At 48.7% G+C, this 19,090-nt stretch overlaps 1 protein-coding gene across 1 annotated transcript in view; it reads right to left on the minus strand.

Annotated features, from left to right (window-relative positions):
• Window positions 1-10,797: 10,797 nt before the first annotated feature.
• The window catches only part of LOC104164833 (pleckstrin homology domain-containing family G member 4B-like), a gene marked incomplete at both ends in the record, with an annotated part of 72,281 nt that continues 63,988 nt past the window's right edge, over window positions 10,798-19,090 (minus strand). The window contains 9 exons of the mRNA XM_009704287.1: window positions 10,798-10,994; window positions 11,548-11,814; window positions 11,901-12,017; window positions 12,622-12,799; window positions 13,284-13,454; window positions 14,392-14,616; window positions 14,953-15,042; window positions 15,762-16,011; window positions 17,687-18,636. Of these exons, the coding sequence (XP_009702589.1) occupies window positions 10,798-10,994; window positions 11,548-11,814; window positions 11,901-12,017; window positions 12,622-12,799; window positions 13,284-13,454; window positions 14,392-14,616; window positions 14,953-15,042; window positions 15,762-16,011; window positions 17,687-18,636 (2,445 nt within the window). The remainder of the gene's footprint in view (window positions 10,995-11,547; window positions 11,815-11,900; window positions 12,018-12,621; window positions 12,800-13,283; window positions 13,455-14,391; window positions 14,617-14,952; window positions 15,043-15,761; window positions 16,012-17,686; window positions 18,637-19,090) is intronic.

Raw genomic sequence — 19,090 nt, forward strand, 5'->3', positions numbered from 1 at the left:
AGAAGAGTGAATTTAAATGGGGTCTGATCGCCAGGTCTACAAACAACTTGAGGTGCCCAGGGAGCTGTGCTTTCACTGACTGGTATAAAACTGAGGATTTTTTGTTCCTGAATCACTTCTCAAACCAGAATTCATTTTTGGTTGTTTTTTTTTTTTTTTAAAAAAAAGGCACCTTAAATTTTACACATGCGGTCACTTTGAGTCCAGGTGTGCTCTTGTCCTCCTCCTGCCAGTCGATACTCCCACATCCCAGCACCCAGGATGGGAAGGCGAGCCAAAACTGGCCATGCTTGGCCATACACCCACTTCACAGCATCAACTTGCAAAGTCAAGCATCACAAGAAGTCGTAACCCCCCCCTTTTACCTTCTGTCATGCTCACAGATCCAGACTGCAAAGCAATACGCTCAGGAGGAAGACTTCATTATAAAGCCACCAGAAAAAAACACTGATGTTCACGTCACTAGTTTCGGCAATAACAGAAGAAATGAAAAGCCAAACCAACGTGCCGCTCCCTATAAATGCCGCCTTTATATCTCACAGACTTGTCCTGTTGGAGTCTGCGTTCGGTTGTCTCCTTCGCCGACTCAAGTAACACGTTATCCCTTTCACCGCTGCTTCTTCTCCAGAGAGCTGAAGTGGCATCCGATCCCGATGCGTATTTTAACTAGTATTCATAGCTGCAACTTGTGTTTGATCAGAAACCACTGACACAGTAAAAAAAGAATCACTGCGGAGGTGTTTGATATGTTTTGTGGGTTTTATTGCGGTTTGTGGGACAAGTGGTACTTTCAAGATCTTTGAGTAAACACTCTTAGCGATGGAACACGCTTGTGTTTTATGGTGAGTTGTTCAACAGCGGTCATAACAAGATTGTCACCAGCTTTTTGTTAACTCGCCAGCTCACAAAACCCCAATTAATCTACGTCCTGAAGACAGGGAGTTTACAAAGCTTAAACTGTGAGTACCGGAGCTGGAAGACCCCTTTTGCACAGCAGTAGGCTGCTAGCTTGGAGCTGATGCCCCCAAAATGGCAACCTGAGCCGCAGGAATTGCCTCAAGCATGTCTGGTACTAGTTTTCCTCCAGCAATGGTTCCGATGAATGGGTTTCGGCGGTGCTGGTTTGCTTCCCTCGCCCCCCAGAATTGGAAATGAGCCTTAGTAATATCACGATTTCAGTATCCTGATGTTTTTCTTTTAAAAATTTTCATCCTTCTTGCTTGAACAGTGTTTTTATTTCATGTGTTGTATTCAAATATTCAATTTGTTTTGAAATTGCCAGGTAGTATCAGGGTTAAGAAATGGATGATAATATCTATGAAAAAGTCTCTGCTAAGCACACTTGGAGGACCATGTAGTTGTGGTTCTCCAGCACTCATTTAGATTATGAGCACTCTCTAGAAGCTACAAGCTCTCTCTAGAAGCTATGAAGTTCAATTCTTGCATTCATTAAGAGGGCTTTTTTTCCCCCCTCCTTTCCCAGATTTCAGGTGGCTTCCAGAGTAGACGTACCTAAATGTACCCACTTATCACCCTACTTATTTGGGTTTTATTAATCCAGTGATTTTCTGAACTAAAACACATCAGTGACATCACATACCAGAACTGCTGTTAACAACCAGTAATTAAGGTAGACAAAGCTTACATGGTGACTGTAAACATCTATTCAATCTTGTATCTTTTCACCAGTAAAAAATCGTGTTTCGTTCATTAAATAATCTTCCAGTTTCAGAAAACCACAAGCACTTTTCAAAAGCGTGGCAGGATCGCATACCCCCGCCATCAGCACGGCATTTCATCCTGTGTGGACTCAGTTAAGACGAGATAGCGATGGAATTGCTGCAGGTTTGTTCTGCCAGTCCTCTGATGCTAGCGTACGGGAAAACACGTTTAACAGCACAGCGGGATGGGGCTGTGCCCGGGGGGGACACCATGTACGAGCCAGTTAAAGATGCTTTCAAATGCTATCTGAAACAACAGATACCTGCAGAGAGCAGAGATTATAGGAAGTCAAGATTTCTCAAGAACTCTTTCATTTTAAAGTAGAATGAGCAGTGTTGGCTGAATACAATGAATCAGTCGGTGACCTACGCCTACTTTTGAGGGCTTGTTATAGTACAAATATAACTGAATTTCTCACTGACTGACAATGTTGGTTTTCCTAAGACATACTGTTACCCTGTCGCTTTATTAACCGCCTGCTGCTGCTCCGTGAACACTAGAGCAGTAACATTAGGTTCTAGGTGAAATACAGAGCAAGTCTACACTAGATTTAGGTAGTACTGTTCATTTTTTGGGATCATTTTACTTGCTAAACTTGCCACTCTTATTCACCACTGAACTAATTCTCTGAACGCAGTTTCTTCAAGCTTAGACCATCCAAGTTACTTCCATCAGAACATGTTCTACCTTAATAACATGAGGTTTCTTTTACTCCCGTTTTTCTAATGTGGGACTGTTGTTACAACTCTTGCTATTAAGCTAAGGCATCGGTTTCTAACTTCCAGCCTAAGTGCATTCACAGTCATATTTAGCTCTTGCTAAAACTGACCTCTAACGTAAATGCTGTTTCCAGTTTGATTTATCCCCTCTTTTCCCCTAATGCATTTGTAGAAAAGCCATGACGTTTTCTATCAGCCCTTATTGCGGCTTCTTAACAAGAATTAATACGATCCCCTGATTAACCTAATGATTTTTCTTTTTACCTATCCCAGTTTCCCCATATTCATACAATTTAGATCTCTGGAGGTCATTTAGTCCAACTCTCTGCTCTGACCAGGATCAAGTAGGTCAGGTTGCTCAGGACCTTGCCGAGAAAAGCTTTGAGTATCTGCAAGGGTGGAGATCCTCCAGTCTTTCTGAACTGCACTTCCAACATTTGACTACCCTTGCGCTAAATAAAGTCATACATGTAATTTCCTACGTTCCAACTTTTTTCCATTGCCTCTTGGCCTAGCGCTTTGTACCTGCAAGAAGAATCTGAGTCTGTCTTCTCTACACCCTCCATTAGCTGTAGATGCTAATAAGATGCTCCTTTAAGCTGTTCGTTATAAGGCTGAACACAACCTGTTCTCCCCACCTCTTCTGTTATGCCATGTGCTCCAGGAAAGAGAAATTTAATCACACTCTATCCAAGGTAATCCAGTTGAAGTCTCCCCAGTATTTTAGACTACACCACTACTAATTCTGCTGGAGGTAGCTCCCTAGGACACCCTACAGTCTCATTTGCGGTTCCTTGTTCCACTGGTGGCAATCACTTGGTGATCAATGAGCGCAGATGTCCCTTTGCCCCATCCAGGCACAAGCCTCCTGGCTCAAACTTCAGCTTGTAGGATCCTAACTGTATTTCTTGTTGTTTATTTGCAAATCTGACTTCTTATTTTGTAGTAGTGACCTTACTCGCAGTTTGCTCCACCCTCAAGGTTCCCGGAGTCCTTCTGTAGGGGATGATCACCCTTCCCGTTTCAAGCCATCGGCATATTTCGCCGGAATAAGGTGAAGGGGCTGATGTTCACAGTATTCTTCCCTGCCCCATGTGAAAAGTGTTTATGCAGAAAGGAGTGAATCTTATAAATTCTTAGATGCAATTATAACCCTTGAGAAAGAGGGTTTGATCTTAAATTGGAACAGCAGTTGAAGAATTCTGTGTCATTATTGTGTAGCCTGTTGGATAACACCCGCTGGAAAAAGTAACTCTGCGACTCAAATGTCTTAGCTATAAATGACACCTCAGTTGTACCTATGTCATGAAAGATGGATAGTCCCATTATAGTGTCTACATCAGACAGCGTACGCTAGTTGGTTCATTGTTTACAGACAGTAGAATCTACTTATATCATTATCCATAGCCCTACAAATAATTTCTTTAATAGTGTGACCTGCCGATATCTTCTTTAAAGGCTATTGTGAGAAACACAGTTCTCCGATCTGAAGCCCTTTTCAAAGTTAGTTGTGTTTGGGGGTTTTTTAAAACAATTTTTTTGAATGCAAATATGTTTTGATTTTCTGAAAGCAACGTCCCAGAACTCACCGACTATAAACAGTAATCTGAACTATACTATTAAAGATTTCAACGTAAACTTTCCTAGATCTTTGTTGCCACGCTAAGGTAAAATATGGCCCGAACTCGGACTAAAACGTAGCCCAAGCTGTTACGTTATACCTGCTCTCTATGCGTAAGAGCTCTTTGAGGCTTGCACCTGCCCCGATACTGTCATCTTCAAAGGAAATAACAAAGTGGAACGAACTCCTTGCAAGGATGGGAAATGGTACAGTAGCTCTATTCCGGGTTGTGGGAAGACAAGGGACATATTGTGAGCAACCCAGATACACTCAATATGGACTACGTGACTATCTGAACGCATGTAGGATCATTTTATGTTAGCAATGAGTTGGGGGACAGTTTGAGAATGTAATAAGATGTGGGAAAGATGCAGAGAGTTATACAAAGAAGCAAGCTTGTGGATCAAGGGATGGATGCTTGTGGAAGCGGAGACAGATAAAAATAAGAAATAGAGTCTTAGTAACAAGGTGAGACAAAGAGCTTGTGTGCCAGACAAAGAACTTGTGTCTGACTTACGTAGAAGCTATGCATAGCATAAGCACCTATCCGCATCCCTTCTAAGAAGCATGATAGTCGCGCGGACAGTGTTTGTAGCCAATTAGAGCTTGAGCAAAAGAGTGTACAGAAGTAGAAAACATAATATAAGATGCGCTTTGAGCATAATAAAGTTGGCTTTCTTCTGATCATATTGGTCATGTGAGGAGTCTGTGAATTCCGCGTCACCGGGTTGCCCTGGAATTCCACTAGCTTTATGCTTGCTGACAAGCCGAGTCTTCACTTTCAAAGATCTTTCAGATTTCCCCCTTATTTCCAATACTTTGGACATAAATTCTTTCTTTCAGTGGCAATGTAACAGTATACCAAGAGTCACCTACCTTAGGTGACATAAATATGCCTGCTCAGTAGAGGAAACATGATTGTGCTGATGCGTATATCATTTTTATTTTTAAATCTCCTGAGGAGAGGCGGTTTGGCTGCAGCATGCATGGACCACGTTGCCTGCTAGTCTGAGACATTACGGCCTCACCTGCCTTTTCCTTGCAGTTGTGTACAAACATTCGACAAGGCACAAGAGTCCCAGTTCTGTGTGCACCGAGTATTACTTCCCTACTTCAAAGAATGATTATTTGCAACATTTTGATGTAAAATCTCATATTAACTTGGTATCTATAACGAGACAATTACTACTTGCAGTTATTTTAGTTGTCGCTTTTCCATTTGTTACTCCATCTCTAGATGCAGACCGGACGGCAGAAGTATCCATACGCTCACTGCATCAGATTGTGAAAGTTTATGGAGGAAGTAACCGGTATGAAACTTGCTTACAGACTTTATTGAAGGTACGGGTAATTAATTGTCTTTGGATTGCCTTTACATGAACCGTCCCAGACAGAATTTGTAATTCTACAGACTAGAATCTATATTTCACCAGAATTATTAGAATGGTTTTGACCTGAAGACATGGAATTATCAGAACTTTACATGCAGACTGGGCATTTTATACTAAGGGAAGTATGTTGAAGTACCTGAAGGAAACAAATCTTGAACTTCCCAAGAAAGTACTTTCTGGGCTACTAATATAAGTAGTTTGACTAGTAATATAAGTGGACTTGATGGAACTGGTTTGATTCTTTCACCAAGAAAAGAAAAATCCTGTTTGGATTTCTTTCACTCGATAACTAACATCAGAAATATGATCTTAATGTATTTTTATTTCTGTAGTATCCAGAGTTGCTGGCAAATGACAAGAAAATCTGCTGGATCACATAAAGTCAAAGTCTTCTAATCCATGGAGATGGGCAAATGTTTCGGCACATTCTCAACTTTCTAAGACTTGGGAAATTATTCTTGCCAGCTGAATTTAAGTAAGCAGAGTGAATTCATGTGTTACTTTTATATTATTAGACAGCTGCAGGGGAAGCAAGCATGGGGATTCATCTTCTGATTTTCATAGGAACATTATTCAAAAGAATTAAGACTTCTCCTTTTAGTCCTGAAGTAAACTATTCCACCCAAACATAAATTATTGGGATTTAGAGGTTCAGAGACATGTTTTTGTTTCAGTGTGCATGCTTTTATTTTAACGATCGATATGCCAGACACTTGCACTGTCCTGCACAGATCGGTGCACTATGTGCACACCTTTAGCAAAAACGAAAATGTTTTTATTGATGAGACCATGGCATCCCTCTTCAGCTTTTTGTGGGGTTTTATGGTAGGGACATTGAAGTCTGATTAGTCCAGCTGCAAAATACTCCACCTGCCCCCTCTGCTGGTATCTCTACTCCAATGCTGAGAAGTATTTCTTCCTGTTCTGCCCTCAGCAGGTGATTGAACAGAGGCCTCGGTTTTGTGCTCTTTCAGTTTGCCCTGCCCTTTGCCTGGAAGTACAGCCGCTGCCTCGACTTACTGATCCAGAGGGGGTTTGCTAGATCCATCTCATACTTCACCTTGGACATCTAAGTTCAGAGAAAGTTAATAAAAATTTCATGCAGCTACTTTTGGAAATGTTTTTCTTTTCTTGTGGGAGGGGAGAGGACATACTTCATCTGCAGATTCACAAAAAACCTTTTTGCTCAGCCTTAACTTTGAACAGTGACTTCGTTCAGTCCGGAATCTTTGTAGCAGCCCCCGCCTTCTGTCTTATTTCTTACATCTTTATTAGTGACACATGGGGTTTATTTAACAGAAGACAATGCTTTCACAAGACAAGACTGCAGCTCTGGCTGACACATCTCATCATGGGAACCAGAGCGAGGCACCATCAGTTTCACCCATCCGACAACCTGATTAGAGAAACATTATTTCAATCTCCCACCAGTATTCTGAGAGGGCATTAACTGCTCATCTTGGCGCACGCCTGTTTCCTCTGCTGCTGCCCAGGTTCCCATGCTGAAATCAAGATACAATGCAAACAAGATTCATATAAAGAAAATAACCTTTATTAGACAAATTGATCAAACCCTGAAAAAACAGTGTCAGGTAAACATTACTAAAGGTTCTTCCAGCAATGCAGAAACCTTTGAAACGGAGAAAATCTGGAAGTTTCACGTTCCTCTTGTTGCATTAGTAAATTCTCTCCCTCTTGTAACATGAGCTAGTGCTGTCCTGACAGCCCCAAAATCTCGCATTAACTCAGCAATTATTTTAAAATAGTAACTTCTAAAATCTTTCCTGTAAAAATAATTTGGAACAAAGGTGTCAAACTGTGTTCTCTTTGCTGTCTAGAAAAAGATCAAAGTTTATAAAACATCCAGCTTATTAAAAATAAAAAAGTGGTTTATGTACAGTACAGGAAATTCCAAACTTGGAGGAACAGGGTCTGTACATGGAGAGTAACTCAGGTGGGTGTGAGGTTCAACATCCAAGATGACAGCACCGCACCGTCAAGGGCCAGGCAGCTCCCTCAGCTCAGCAGCTACAGGGAGAAAACGGCAGTTAAATACATTACTGCTCCATCTTCTTCCTCAGGCTAAATGTGACACCACAGCGGGGGGAGCCTGATTTACAGCACTTCATAAACCAGCTGTAAACAGGAGCTGCACAGCCAATAACTATGGTTTCCAAAAATGTTAATTTTCATTTCCTCCAAGAACACGGAGAGGGCATCACAGCCACGCAGTGAGCTTTGATGTCACTCACGAATAGGTCACCTGGAACACAGGGCACATTTGTCCTCCAGTGACGTTGTGCTACTTCAGACAACATGCACTGAAGGTTCAGCATTATAATCAATCCACTAAGACCCGTTGGTTTCCGATGCCAGTGCCATCCAAATTGCCTCAAACAAGGCACCACAGTGGGACTGAAGTACCCAGAGAGGGACTGAGTCAGAGGCAGAGCAAGCAGCCAGTCCCCATCACCCCAAAACCCTGGGCACAGCTGGGCCGATCGAGTTTGAACTTTGCTGCACTCGCTCCCTGGGGAAACTGGAACCTGACCCAGTGGGGTGAGAGAGTTTTGCCGCTGGGACAGCACCTAGTGGGGTAAGTGGCTTAAACTGGAGCCAGGAACCTTGGTGATTTGTTCCTCCCTTTTCCTCACTCCTAGTGACATCTCTGCTGGCTGCTCTGAGCTTCCTGCTCTGTCTCCGCCTTCCCATTGGCATCAGGGAAGTTCCCTCTGTCGAGGAACGCGCTCAGGAGTTACGTGGTTCAGCTGGCAGTTGGTTAGTGCAGAAATTGCCCTGGGAGACTGGAGAGCTGACAGATTGGTTAAGACAGAGATAAGCTCAGCACTGAGGCACTGGAAGAATCATATGAAGAAACAATTCACTGTAACAATGAAATTGCTTTTATTAAAACAGAAGTGTTAAGCCAAGAAAATAAATTATTGCTATGATAGACATATTTAGAACATAAGGAAGGACGTTAAATCTTGAGCTCCAGGTTAATATAACCCTGAAACAGAAAGTTACACTACTTTTCTTAAATACCTCAGTTTCTCTTCGTGTCCTTCCAAAAACTTTATAAAATGTGCAGCTTACAGAACAAATAGTAACAGAGTTACTTGTAACAAAAATCTGTACAGCTCATAGCTTTAAAAATAATACATTTTTTTTCCCCAAACTGCTATGTTACTTATTACTCATAAATATAGGCCTAACCAGTTTTGAATGGCCAAGGTCCCATCCGACACCAAAGCTATTATGTGTAGTCAACAGAAACCTTCTTGGGACTTTCTCCCAGCCTGAGGTCAGGTTTTGTGCTGTTTGAAAGAGCCTGATTATGTGTTTTTAAAAAAAAACAAAACAAAAAACACCAAAAAAACCACCACCACAACACACAATCCATCTCTCTCTCTCCCCCCACTTCTGTTTCCATGGGTGAAGACTGTCTCCTTCTGCTGGTCAGAGGCCTGGGGTCTTCAGTGAGTTTGAAATAGCAATCAAACCTGGAACACAGCACCGTGCAATGGGTTAGACTGGCTGCACGCCCGTCACCTGGCAGGATCCCACGGGTCCCTCTGTCCTGGCTAGCAGGGATTTTTGCAAAACACTTGAAAACCATCATTGTCAGAGCTGCCATTTTCATGGGGAAAGACCACTTTCCTGGAAAATCCTCGCAGGAGAAGCACGGCTCTTCCCCCAGGCAGAGATCTGCCTCTGCACCTCAGGGCTCGCCCAAAGGCTACGCGCTGCTGACCCAGCAGCAGCGGGCCAGCAAACCCTGCTGAGTCTGTGACCTCCTCCTGCCTCAGAGGGGGTTCTGGATTTTAAATTTTAACATTGGCTGGTTCCGTTTAGCCGGTTATGAACTCCTGCACCTGCAGATCACAAGCCGTAGGCCTGCAGGCTTGTAAGACCCCCCCCAGCGCCAAACCTCCAAGCCATCTACCACCCTGCGCCTTGACCATTCCAGCTCTAATCCTGCCTCTCTCACATTCACACCCCTCTGCTCCCTGTAAAAAGGGAGGTTCGGTCCTAAGGACAGAAAGAGAAAACCCAAGCCAGAAGAAGGCTCGTTTGGGTGGGCCATGACCTGACTTTCCAAGGGCTGCCACCTGCCCATAGGAAGCCCTGCTCGGCTGTGAGTCTTTGCCAGTGCTCACCCCTCCTCAGATCAACAGCAATTTCCTCACAGACAAGGCATCCTCCAGAACTCAGTAAGTACGGGAGCAACATCTGGCAGCTCCCTTGGGATATCCTGACCATAACCTAGCAGGTTCCTCTGCCTAGTGATGTGCAGTTTCCTTTGGAGGTTTTGAGGAAACTGTGGGATAAATCCAGCCTAGGAAGAATACCTCAAGGGCAGTTCAGAGGGACTAACTAAGAGCAGGATTTTGGCAAACAGCCACAAGAAGCAGATTAGTGGTTAGATAGCTGGGCAGCATTCAGAGAAAAGCTCATCTGAACACTGATGACTTGCTGGTGCTCAAGCCTCTACTGCCTGAAAGTGATTTTGCTTGTTTTGCTTCTGCTTCTTCAAACCAGGGAGGCATCAGACCGACTGTTTAAGGTGACAGCTCTGTGGGAGCTGGTCTTCTCTAACCAGATGAATCAGAGCCTCAGAGACCAGTCAGGAACGCACATGAAAAAATTCTCATTGAGATGCAGAGGGTGAGGTTCTCCTGACTCAGAGCTACCGACAAACCTCCTTCAGGGGCTACTTACAACAACTCCACTTCCTTAGGCGGGATACGCGTGCAGAGGGGCTCACACTATTGTCGAGGGACTTATGGTGACCTGGCCTGCTTTCTGCAGAGGAGAGAAGCCAGCATTAGTACAGGGTTAGAGGACAACAGCATCAGGACACAATCTAGAGGGAAGGGAAGCAGCCGAGAACTCTCAGAAACATAAGAGGAGATATATCGACATCTCAGAGCAACCGGTTCCCGCTCCTCCATTTCATCGCTTCCCAAAAAAGGCCCATCCTCCCAGGAAAGGAGCTTAGCAGCATCTGCAGCAGAGCTCCATCCATCCCAGGAGGTTACGTATGTACCCCAGGCCGTGACAGCATTACAGCTCCTGTGTGCACAGCATCCCCTCCTAGTCCTTTCCAGTGCATCTCTCCTCAGGGATCTTGGCCACCACAGGGGAGGCTCTCATGACAGAGGGGTTTTTGCCTGCCCCCAAGGAGGTGAGTCTCTGCAAGAGGAAATGTCACTTCCCCACGGGGATCCCTAGCCTGAAAGCAGCATCTTCAGTCCCCGCCACGAGAAGTAGCGGCTTGAACCGGGGAGGCAGTGGCAGGAACAGGCAAAGCGAAGCAAGTATTTTGGCTGCTCGCACTTACTGCAGAAATGTACTGGCTGTTCGTGAATCTGGGTTTCTCGTCCATCGCAGAGCTGTGTTGTGAGCCTAGGGGCACATAGGGGGGTGAGCCCATGTCTTCACAGAAGCTTTCTTGTGGGATGCTGGAGACACAGCCACTGTCAGAACCGCTGGAACCACTACCAGACATGCAGTGTGATGACTCCGAGCTCTCTGTTGCTGGAAGAAGAGAGGAAGGTGACTCTGATGACTGTGAATTTCGCCTACATGATCTGTGACACATACACTTGATAATGTATCTGTTTGCAGAGGCACGGGCCACACGAGCCCACAGATAAGCCATGCTCCTGTCTGGGCCTCTTTAAAGCCACAGGCAACAAAATAACCCAAAGAAGCATAGCAAATGATGCTGCAGATTGGCAGGGAAGCCAAGGGGTCACTGGACCAGGCTGGCAAGAGCAGGTGACAGAGTGCCTCACATCAGAGGGACAGAGACATGAGCACTGGTCTCCAAGGCCACAGCAGCCCCAGTATGCAGCAATAAGCCCATCACAAGTACGGCTGCAGACCAGTGGGCACTTTACCAATCCCTGCATCTGAGCTAACTCCCCCCATGAACACTGACAGAGCTGGCAGAGAAGAGCAGGGCCTGCTTGCCCCCATCTGGGTACGAGACAGGGACTGCCATGACCCCAGTGAGCCGGGGCTGACGGCACAGTGCAGAGCACAGTGTGGCGATGGGCGCATTGCAGAGCAGCGGGTTCATACGTACTCAGTGACGGCTGGCTGCTTGTCTCGTGCTCCAGCTCATCTTCCTCAATGCAGGTGCCAATGTCAAAGGGGCGGCTGGAGGCCAGGACGCCTGGCAGCAGAGCCTGGTCCAGGTACATGTGGAGGTTGAGGGGCCCCAGGAGGGAAGAGGAGGAGGAAGGGCTGTATGCAGTGGGGGTGCTGCCAGCAGAGAGCTGCACCTGTGTCCTCTTGTACGGGTTGGAATGGTCAAACAGAGACACCGCGATTGATGCTCTGGTCCTGGCACCTGCCAGAAAACACACCAAATAAGCCCTGAGCACCAGTCCTGCCTAGCTCACAAGGAGCAAGGAGGAAGGCAGGGCTGGCACTTACCTCTGCCTTTCATGATGTAATCGATAGCACGGTCATTGATAGCTGCCTCACTGGGTTTGATATCCAGGAATGGCTTGTTGCCCACACCCATGGAGACCATCTCCTGCATACGAATTTCTGGAGAGGAAGAGACCCCACAGCCACATCATGAGGTTGACCCAACCCTCCCCACAAGCACTATGCAGCCCCAGGCCAGGCTGTTCCTCAACTACTGAGATTAGATCTGTTCTCCCCTTGCTCCCCAGTCCTGAGGAGTCTCCAGGGACAAGCAATCATGCCCTGCTCCAGCCAAGCAGCTCAGTGCCATGCCACCTACAAAAGTCCTGCCAAGCGGGAAGCCTGGGGTGGAGAGGAGGGACTCAGCCAGCTGCCACTCCAGCAGTGGCCTAGATCACAGGGAAAGCAGTGAGCCTTTCAGGAGCACAGCCCATGCTCACAGGGCAGAGCACCCTGTCCCGGCATCTCCCATTTCTCTCTCAGAGTTCAGGTGAGTGTCTACAGTCACACAGAGCTTGAACTGGTCAAGTTCTCTAGGGACAAGGGGCAGGGAAGGGATATGCCCAGCCAAGCCCAGCACATGCTCCTGAGGCTGCATGCTGACACACAGCTGCTCACTGTGCAGAGCTGCCTGGTAACAGGCTCCAAACCTACTCAGGACAGCACGAGCTGAACAGGGGTCCCGCACCTTTTGCGGCACAGACGCCCCGGGAAGGAATCACACCTTTATTGCGGGCTGCCTGCTGCCACAGGATCTTGGCAATGTCACTGGTCCAGGCCTGCTTAGTCTCAGCTGAGCTGGCCTGGAGGATATAGGTGTCGCTGGACTTCCGCCTTCTGAACCAGATCTCAAAGCGCAGGCCGCTGTCTCCAGAGTTCTCTGTCAGACCAATGTCTGCAGTCTGCCAGTAAAAGGAAGAGCAAAGCATCAAGTGGGGCTCCACCAGGAGCAGAAAGGATAAACTCTGCCTGCACCCTGTGCCAGAGCTACCCCCAGCTCGGGAGACCCAACAGGACAGAGCCTGGCGGTCTGGACAGGAGCAGGTACGATTCGGACACAGCTGAGCAGAGACAGCCCAGGCAATTCCCAGTGCTTCATCCAGCGCCAGCACCACCTCCCTGCTGCATACAACACTGCCTTTCCCTCACACTCCCTGTCCCTCAGAAGACCTTGGCCCCACATCTCACAGCACAGACGGGGCCCAGGCATTAATGTGTGAAGTATTTCCTTCTGGCTTCACCGCATGGCTTGGAGGAGGCTTAGCAGTGGTGGGAGCTGCTCTTCTGCTGAAGGTGTTCCTGCTTCCCATTTCAGAGCTGTGTGTCCACAGGGAAACCAGCCATGGACATCTCCTGCACAAGAGGGAGCTGCAAGGCTGCCCTTACCTTGAAGGAGCGCTTGTAGATATACACGTCAAAGCCACCCTCAATCCTCTTGGGCTTGCTGAACAGGATCAGGTCCTCAAAGAGGAAGACATGTCGCTGGCACTTCCTACGGCCCAGCCAGATGATGAACTCATCCTGCCGCACCAGCTGCCCCTGCTCCTTCAGGTTCACCTGGACACAGGAAACATCCTGGTAAGGCCCCAGCAGGATCAGGTCCGGGCAGCTGCAGGCCTAGATTTGGAGAGCAGGGTCCCATATGGCTGTGGCCCAGGTGGTAAAGAAGTGGTAGCTACCTGCCATCGTAGGGGAGTTCTTGAAGAGTTAGGGCTGTGTGGCATTGCTAGGAGCCACATGAGGCTGAAACAACTGGCTCAGAGCTCAGGGTAGAGCTGCACCTTTCTCCTAGGCATAACCCACAGATGACCTTCTCCTGTCAGCCTTTGCAGATCTGTGACAAAACTCTGGGGTGGAAACTGGAGGCAGCAGCCAGAGCTTTCTTTTGCGGGAAAGAAGAGAGTTGAAAAGGGAAGGCGTCCCATCAACCTGCCAGGAGCATATCTGGGTCAGAAGGCCAGTCCCTCAGTTCTTCCTGTCCTAGATTCACCTTCCTCCACCCTGAGCCCTCGAGTTTCTCCTCCTCCAGCACTGCACTTTGCATGCCTCTCATTCACATCCCACCTAGCTGATTTTGACCTACCTCTGGCATCAGCACCAGTTTGAATTCCTTCTTGCAAACTGCCTGACCCTTCTATCATCAGCTTAAAAGGGACAGAAGGGCCCAAGGCAGCTTGCAGGACACCATCTGCAAGGGTTGCCAGGCTGCCTCACATCACCAGTGAGCACCTGCGAGCATGTTTAGGACAAGCAGCTCTCCCAGCTCAAGTAGCAGCATCCAGGCTGTCTGTCAAGATCAAGGAGACCTCTAAGCCCTGCTGTTCCCTTGCCCTGTGCCTCAGCAGTTCTGTTATGTTGTACTGGCAGAGGGCATCCTGATCACTGTGCGAACTTGAGGGGAGGCTCACCACATGATCCAAAGACCCCAAGGCTAGAGAAGGGGAAGAAGTGTGGCTCTACCCCGCCCCAGGTAGGGGAGGACACTGGAACATACGTCACAGTCGCGGATGGCATCCATGGCCAGCAGATCATTTCCATGCCGGAGCTGAAATTTCACCATCTCCTCAGCTGCACGGAGGTAGCCCAGCTCCTGCTCTTGTGCCTCACTGCACTCCTTGATCAGGTCCTTCAGAAGCAGGGCATATTTGCTCATCCGCTGGATGGGTTTCAGCAGGTAGGAAGCCAGGTCCATCTTATCCCCAAGCTGCACCTGCTTGAACTAAGAAAGGCAGCAGAGAGTGAAGGCAGCAGCTTCCCGTGGAGCACCCTGTGCCCCCAGGCAGGCACTGACACCCACAGCTTTCCTGACCGGGGTACTCTGTTCGTTCTGCAGGAAAATGCAAGGTCACAGGACCAATGCTGCTGTGCGCTGGGCTCATTTCCAAAGCACTCACTGCATCTCTGCCCCTGTGCCCCCACATAACCTTGCGCAGAGAGCTGTGCCAGGAAAGCAGAGGCAGTGCTGAGCATGCCTCAAGCATGAAAGTTGGGCTTGTTTAAACAGATCAGTGACCCAAACGCCAAGAGCAATCGTGATGCAGGCAGTGGAATTTACCTTGAAGAAGGTATTCCCATGGCTGGCCAGGAGCGAGTCCGACTTTGGTTTGTTCTTGCTATACAATGCGTACATCCCAAACTGGTCTTTCTGCAAAAGAGATCTCCACATGAGACCAACGCACACCCAGAACACAGTGACAGTCATGCCCTGGGTTGGTTACTCTAGTACTTCTGCCCCTCCCAGGATATACCACAGCCTCCTATGATATCAGGAATTACTTTGCTTCAAGTTCATTAAGAGCCAGGGAATGTTCGTGTCTTCCTACTCCTACAGTAGCTAAGACTTTTTAATCTGTTGTCCTGTTACCCCCTGCTGCTTACATACCCCAGCAGATACCATTCACTTGGTAGCAGCAAACATGCATGGCGCAGCTGAGCTTAAGACCAGTGCTCCATGCTTCTCCCTAGCAGCCCTTTTCAACAAAAGCAGCAGATCTGTACCCCTCTGCTCACTGAGGTCATTCCACACTGACACCACAGACAGAAAACAGGGTAAAGGATGCCCCTGGAGAAGTAGGTGGGCTTTAAGAAGCAGACATTTTGCTTCCCTGGCAGCATCCCTTGGTAGCAAATAGCAACAGAAAACACAAAGAGCATCTGGTGCTGCCTGGGCTCAGCCTCAGAGAACCATCCCAGTCCAACCTAGCATTTGAGCTGGCAGGGGACAAACCAACTCAGCACAAGGTAGACCTCCTGCTCCCAAAGAGCTGCAGGTGAGCAGCCAAACATATAGGTACTGCCGGGCATAGATGCCAAGCATATGTCCAGAGGAGCCTGATCCCAAGGCGGAAGGTGCTGATGCCTTACGTGTCGGAGGAAGCAGTGACTGACTCGCAGCGGGTGGTTGCAGCAGCTTTCGAGCTCTCGCAGGAAGTATTGGCTGTGGAAGTCGTAGAGTTTCTCCAGGTTCCCAAAAATCACGCTGCGCTTCCCACGCAGGTCCTGTGGGAGGTCGAGGCGCTCCATCTCAGGGAAGTAGCTATCGATGATGTAGCAAAGCGACCTCACATATTCCCGTTCCGTGGTTACCATCTCATCAATGATGTGCCGTAGCTTGCTGCAACAGGAAACACTCAGCTTTGAAAGGACTCAGACTGCAGCAGGGCTGCAGCAGTCTAAGAGTGCCTGAAAAAGCACTGGACTATCCCTAGAGAAGCTTTCCCCAAGACCCAACACGGAGCCGTGATGATCCCTTAGCACCATCCAAGCTCACATTCACAACTGTCCATGATAGCTCTGACCCTGAGCGCTGACAAAGTTTGTGGCTGATGAAAGGCTTTTCTGTTCAGGGAGGGTGAACCCCAGGTTGGCTGTGGTCCTGACCCAACCTCAGCAGGACACACATCCCTGGGCCCACCCAGCCCCTGCTCCAGATAAAAGAGGCTGACCTGTAAATGGCCACACTCCTGAAACAACAGGGACAGCAGAAGTCGCAATAACTTCTGTGAGGAGGAGTCAGCCTAATGACTGTGGACGTTGTGGGAGGCAATGTTAACACTGAGGGAACGTGAGCTCTAGACCCAGGTGCTGTTGGGCTTGTCCCAGTAAAAATGAGTGGGGAAATAAATTTTGTATCATTTCACCAGCAAACCGCAGTTCCTAGTACAGGTCACTCCACATGTCTCTGAAAGGATTGCTCTTGGGTACTCCAGGCTTCCGCTGCGAGGCAGTGCAGCACCAAACATAACTGCTCCAACGTGTGCCTGCCTGCCCTGCCTCTCAGCTTCTTTCCCCCTTCTCAGTTCCTCTGTTTGAAGACCGAACAGTGAGATTGCCTTAGCGCCCACAGACAAGGGCTGCTGCATCACTCCCCTGAGAAGCAAAGCAGTTAGCCTCCTATCTGCTGGTGTTCAACCCCTGTCATCAGTTTTCCCGACACACGCTAGGATATCAGAAGCCCCTTCCAGAAGATTTCACTGTCCCCATCCAGAGCAGCAGCAGTGGAGGAGCTCCATGGTCCCCCCATATCCAGCACTCGTTTCTCATCTCTGCCACCCATTTTTTATTTTTAATTTTTTTAAAATCTTTTCCAGCGAGAGCAGCTGAAAGGTCTGCCTAGTGACACCCTTTCAAGAATAGTTCATATTCCTGGGCTCTCCATAGCCTAAGCACGTTGCAGTATGACCACAAAATTAAGTTAAGATCCTTAAGGACAGAGAAGGAAAAGAAGAGAACAAAAGCCAGCTGTTGGTCACTCAAACAGAGATCTCAGCCCTGCAGGGCAAATACAAACACCCTCTTACCTGTGAAGCTGTTGTCACAGGGTACTGGTAGTGCCTCCCTACCAGTCTGGGTACAGCACCTGCCAAAAGCGTGTGGGACAATGCACTATGCTTCTGCTCTCCCACTACACCTGTACCACTCGTTTGCTAGGTCCCTGAACACTATGTTTCTGCAAACCCTCGTCCTCCAAAGCCAGTAATGTTCAAAGACTCCCTCTCCTGCCTGGGAACTGCTCTTTCCCCTCTTACGGAGGAATCGTGCTGTGGGGGAAGACCAACAGATCCCATTTCCCTGCCTCCCTCCAGAGGCAGGTGCCAGGCTCTGTGGGGACATCCCTGCAGGTCCGCTCAGCGTCACACATGCGTGTGCAGGGAAGTCAGAGCTACCCCTCCATCTATCTGCCCTGTACCCATTGCCACAGTAGCTGTCACCGCAGAGCTCTTCACATCTTTGCTGGCTGCCTTTTCACCACCCTGAGGACCAGAGCACCGAGTGTCACAGCCACTTACCTGCCCCAACTCTTAGCTTCTGACACGGAGAGGCAGCCCCTCTGGCCCTCCAGCAAGCAGTCTGCAGCCCAGCTGTGAGCGGCTTGCTGCCGCAGGGCAAAAGTCCTGTCCACCAGCTCAGTGCTGCTCACCTCCAGCCCTTTAATAAAGACACCGGTGTTGCCGTATCTGGCTGGCTCGCTCAGTGTCCTCTGGCAGCCTGACCACAGGCTCTCACCGCAAGGGAGGTCAAAGCTTTGGGCTTTCCGGAGCATCCTCCTGGGAGGTGGCTTCCCAGAGGCTGGAGTGGATGTGCAGGATGGTTTCACCTCCAGGGTTTCTAATATACTCTCCAGGTTTGGCTTTTCTTCAGACAGCTTTGGAGACTTGGAGGCCCCACTGGCAAAAGAAACTCTGCTCGAGTGAGGACCAGGGCTGAGAGCAGCTTGGCAGGTAAATTCTTCCCCAGCACTGACATCGCCAGGGCAGCTCAGGGAGGGCGAGGGAGCTTTCTCCTTAGTCCACCCCGGAGAGCAGTTTGGCCTGTTGTAGCAGGGCGACGCACCGTAAGTCCTGTCCCAGTGGGACCCGGAGGTGGCCCCCTCAGAGTGCCTCCGGTGGGACAGACTGCCAGCCTCGCTGCCAGCCCGGGGCTGCTCCCCTGCAGCTGGTTTGTGGTCTGACAGCAGAGACCTCCTTGTTCTCAAGGCTGCTTCAAGTTTCTTTTCAAAAACCAGCTTGGTCTCCTGGCATTTGGACCATGCAAATTTCCACTGCTTGAGTCCCTTGTCACTCTTCAGTTCACATGCCAGTTCCCTCATCTCCTGGAATCGAGCATCGCTGATGTCTGGGTGCTGCCCCTTGTAGCTCTCCAGGCACTTGATCACACCTGCACAGTGTTCGGCAGAGCTGCAGTCCTCCATGCTGATACACGCAAGGTGTCGCATCCCTTCCAAGGCCCACTCATACGCCTGCAGAGAACAAGAACAAAAGGCAACACTCAGGGAAGAATAACCCCAGCTCGGTGCCTGAAGACAAGAGAAAGGATCAGTGTGTGGCCACCACAGATCCTTGAGTGTGAGAGGAGGGGAGGGGATGCTATTGTCAATGGGGCTTAACAATTCAGCAAAACAAACGGCTCCTTATGCAGAGGGCTTCAGCTGTGCTGGCTGCTCTGCCACAGCTCCACCTCCTCGCCAGGTCCCTGTGACGCTGGGCACCCACGCTGCTGGGCATGTTTGTCCTCGCTGGGCAGGGGGGCCCAGGGAAAGCTGCTGTCAGGACTGCAGAAATTCACCCCTCAGTGTGGCCCTGGTGGTACAAAACCTGGAACTCACCCTCCTCCTTTGCCCAGCCATTCTCACTGCTACCACGCAGGACAAGGTTGAGGGGGCATCAGTAAGCTGCAGGGAATGAGATGGCTGC

The sequence above is a fragment of the Cariama cristata genome, unplaced genomic scaffold, assembly GCF_000690535.1.
Source record: "Cariama cristata isolate BGI_N322 unplaced genomic scaffold, ASM69053v1 scaffold6467, whole genome shotgun sequence".
Classification (NCBI taxonomy): domain Eukaryota; kingdom Metazoa; phylum Chordata; class Aves; order Cariamiformes; family Cariamidae; genus Cariama; species Cariama cristata.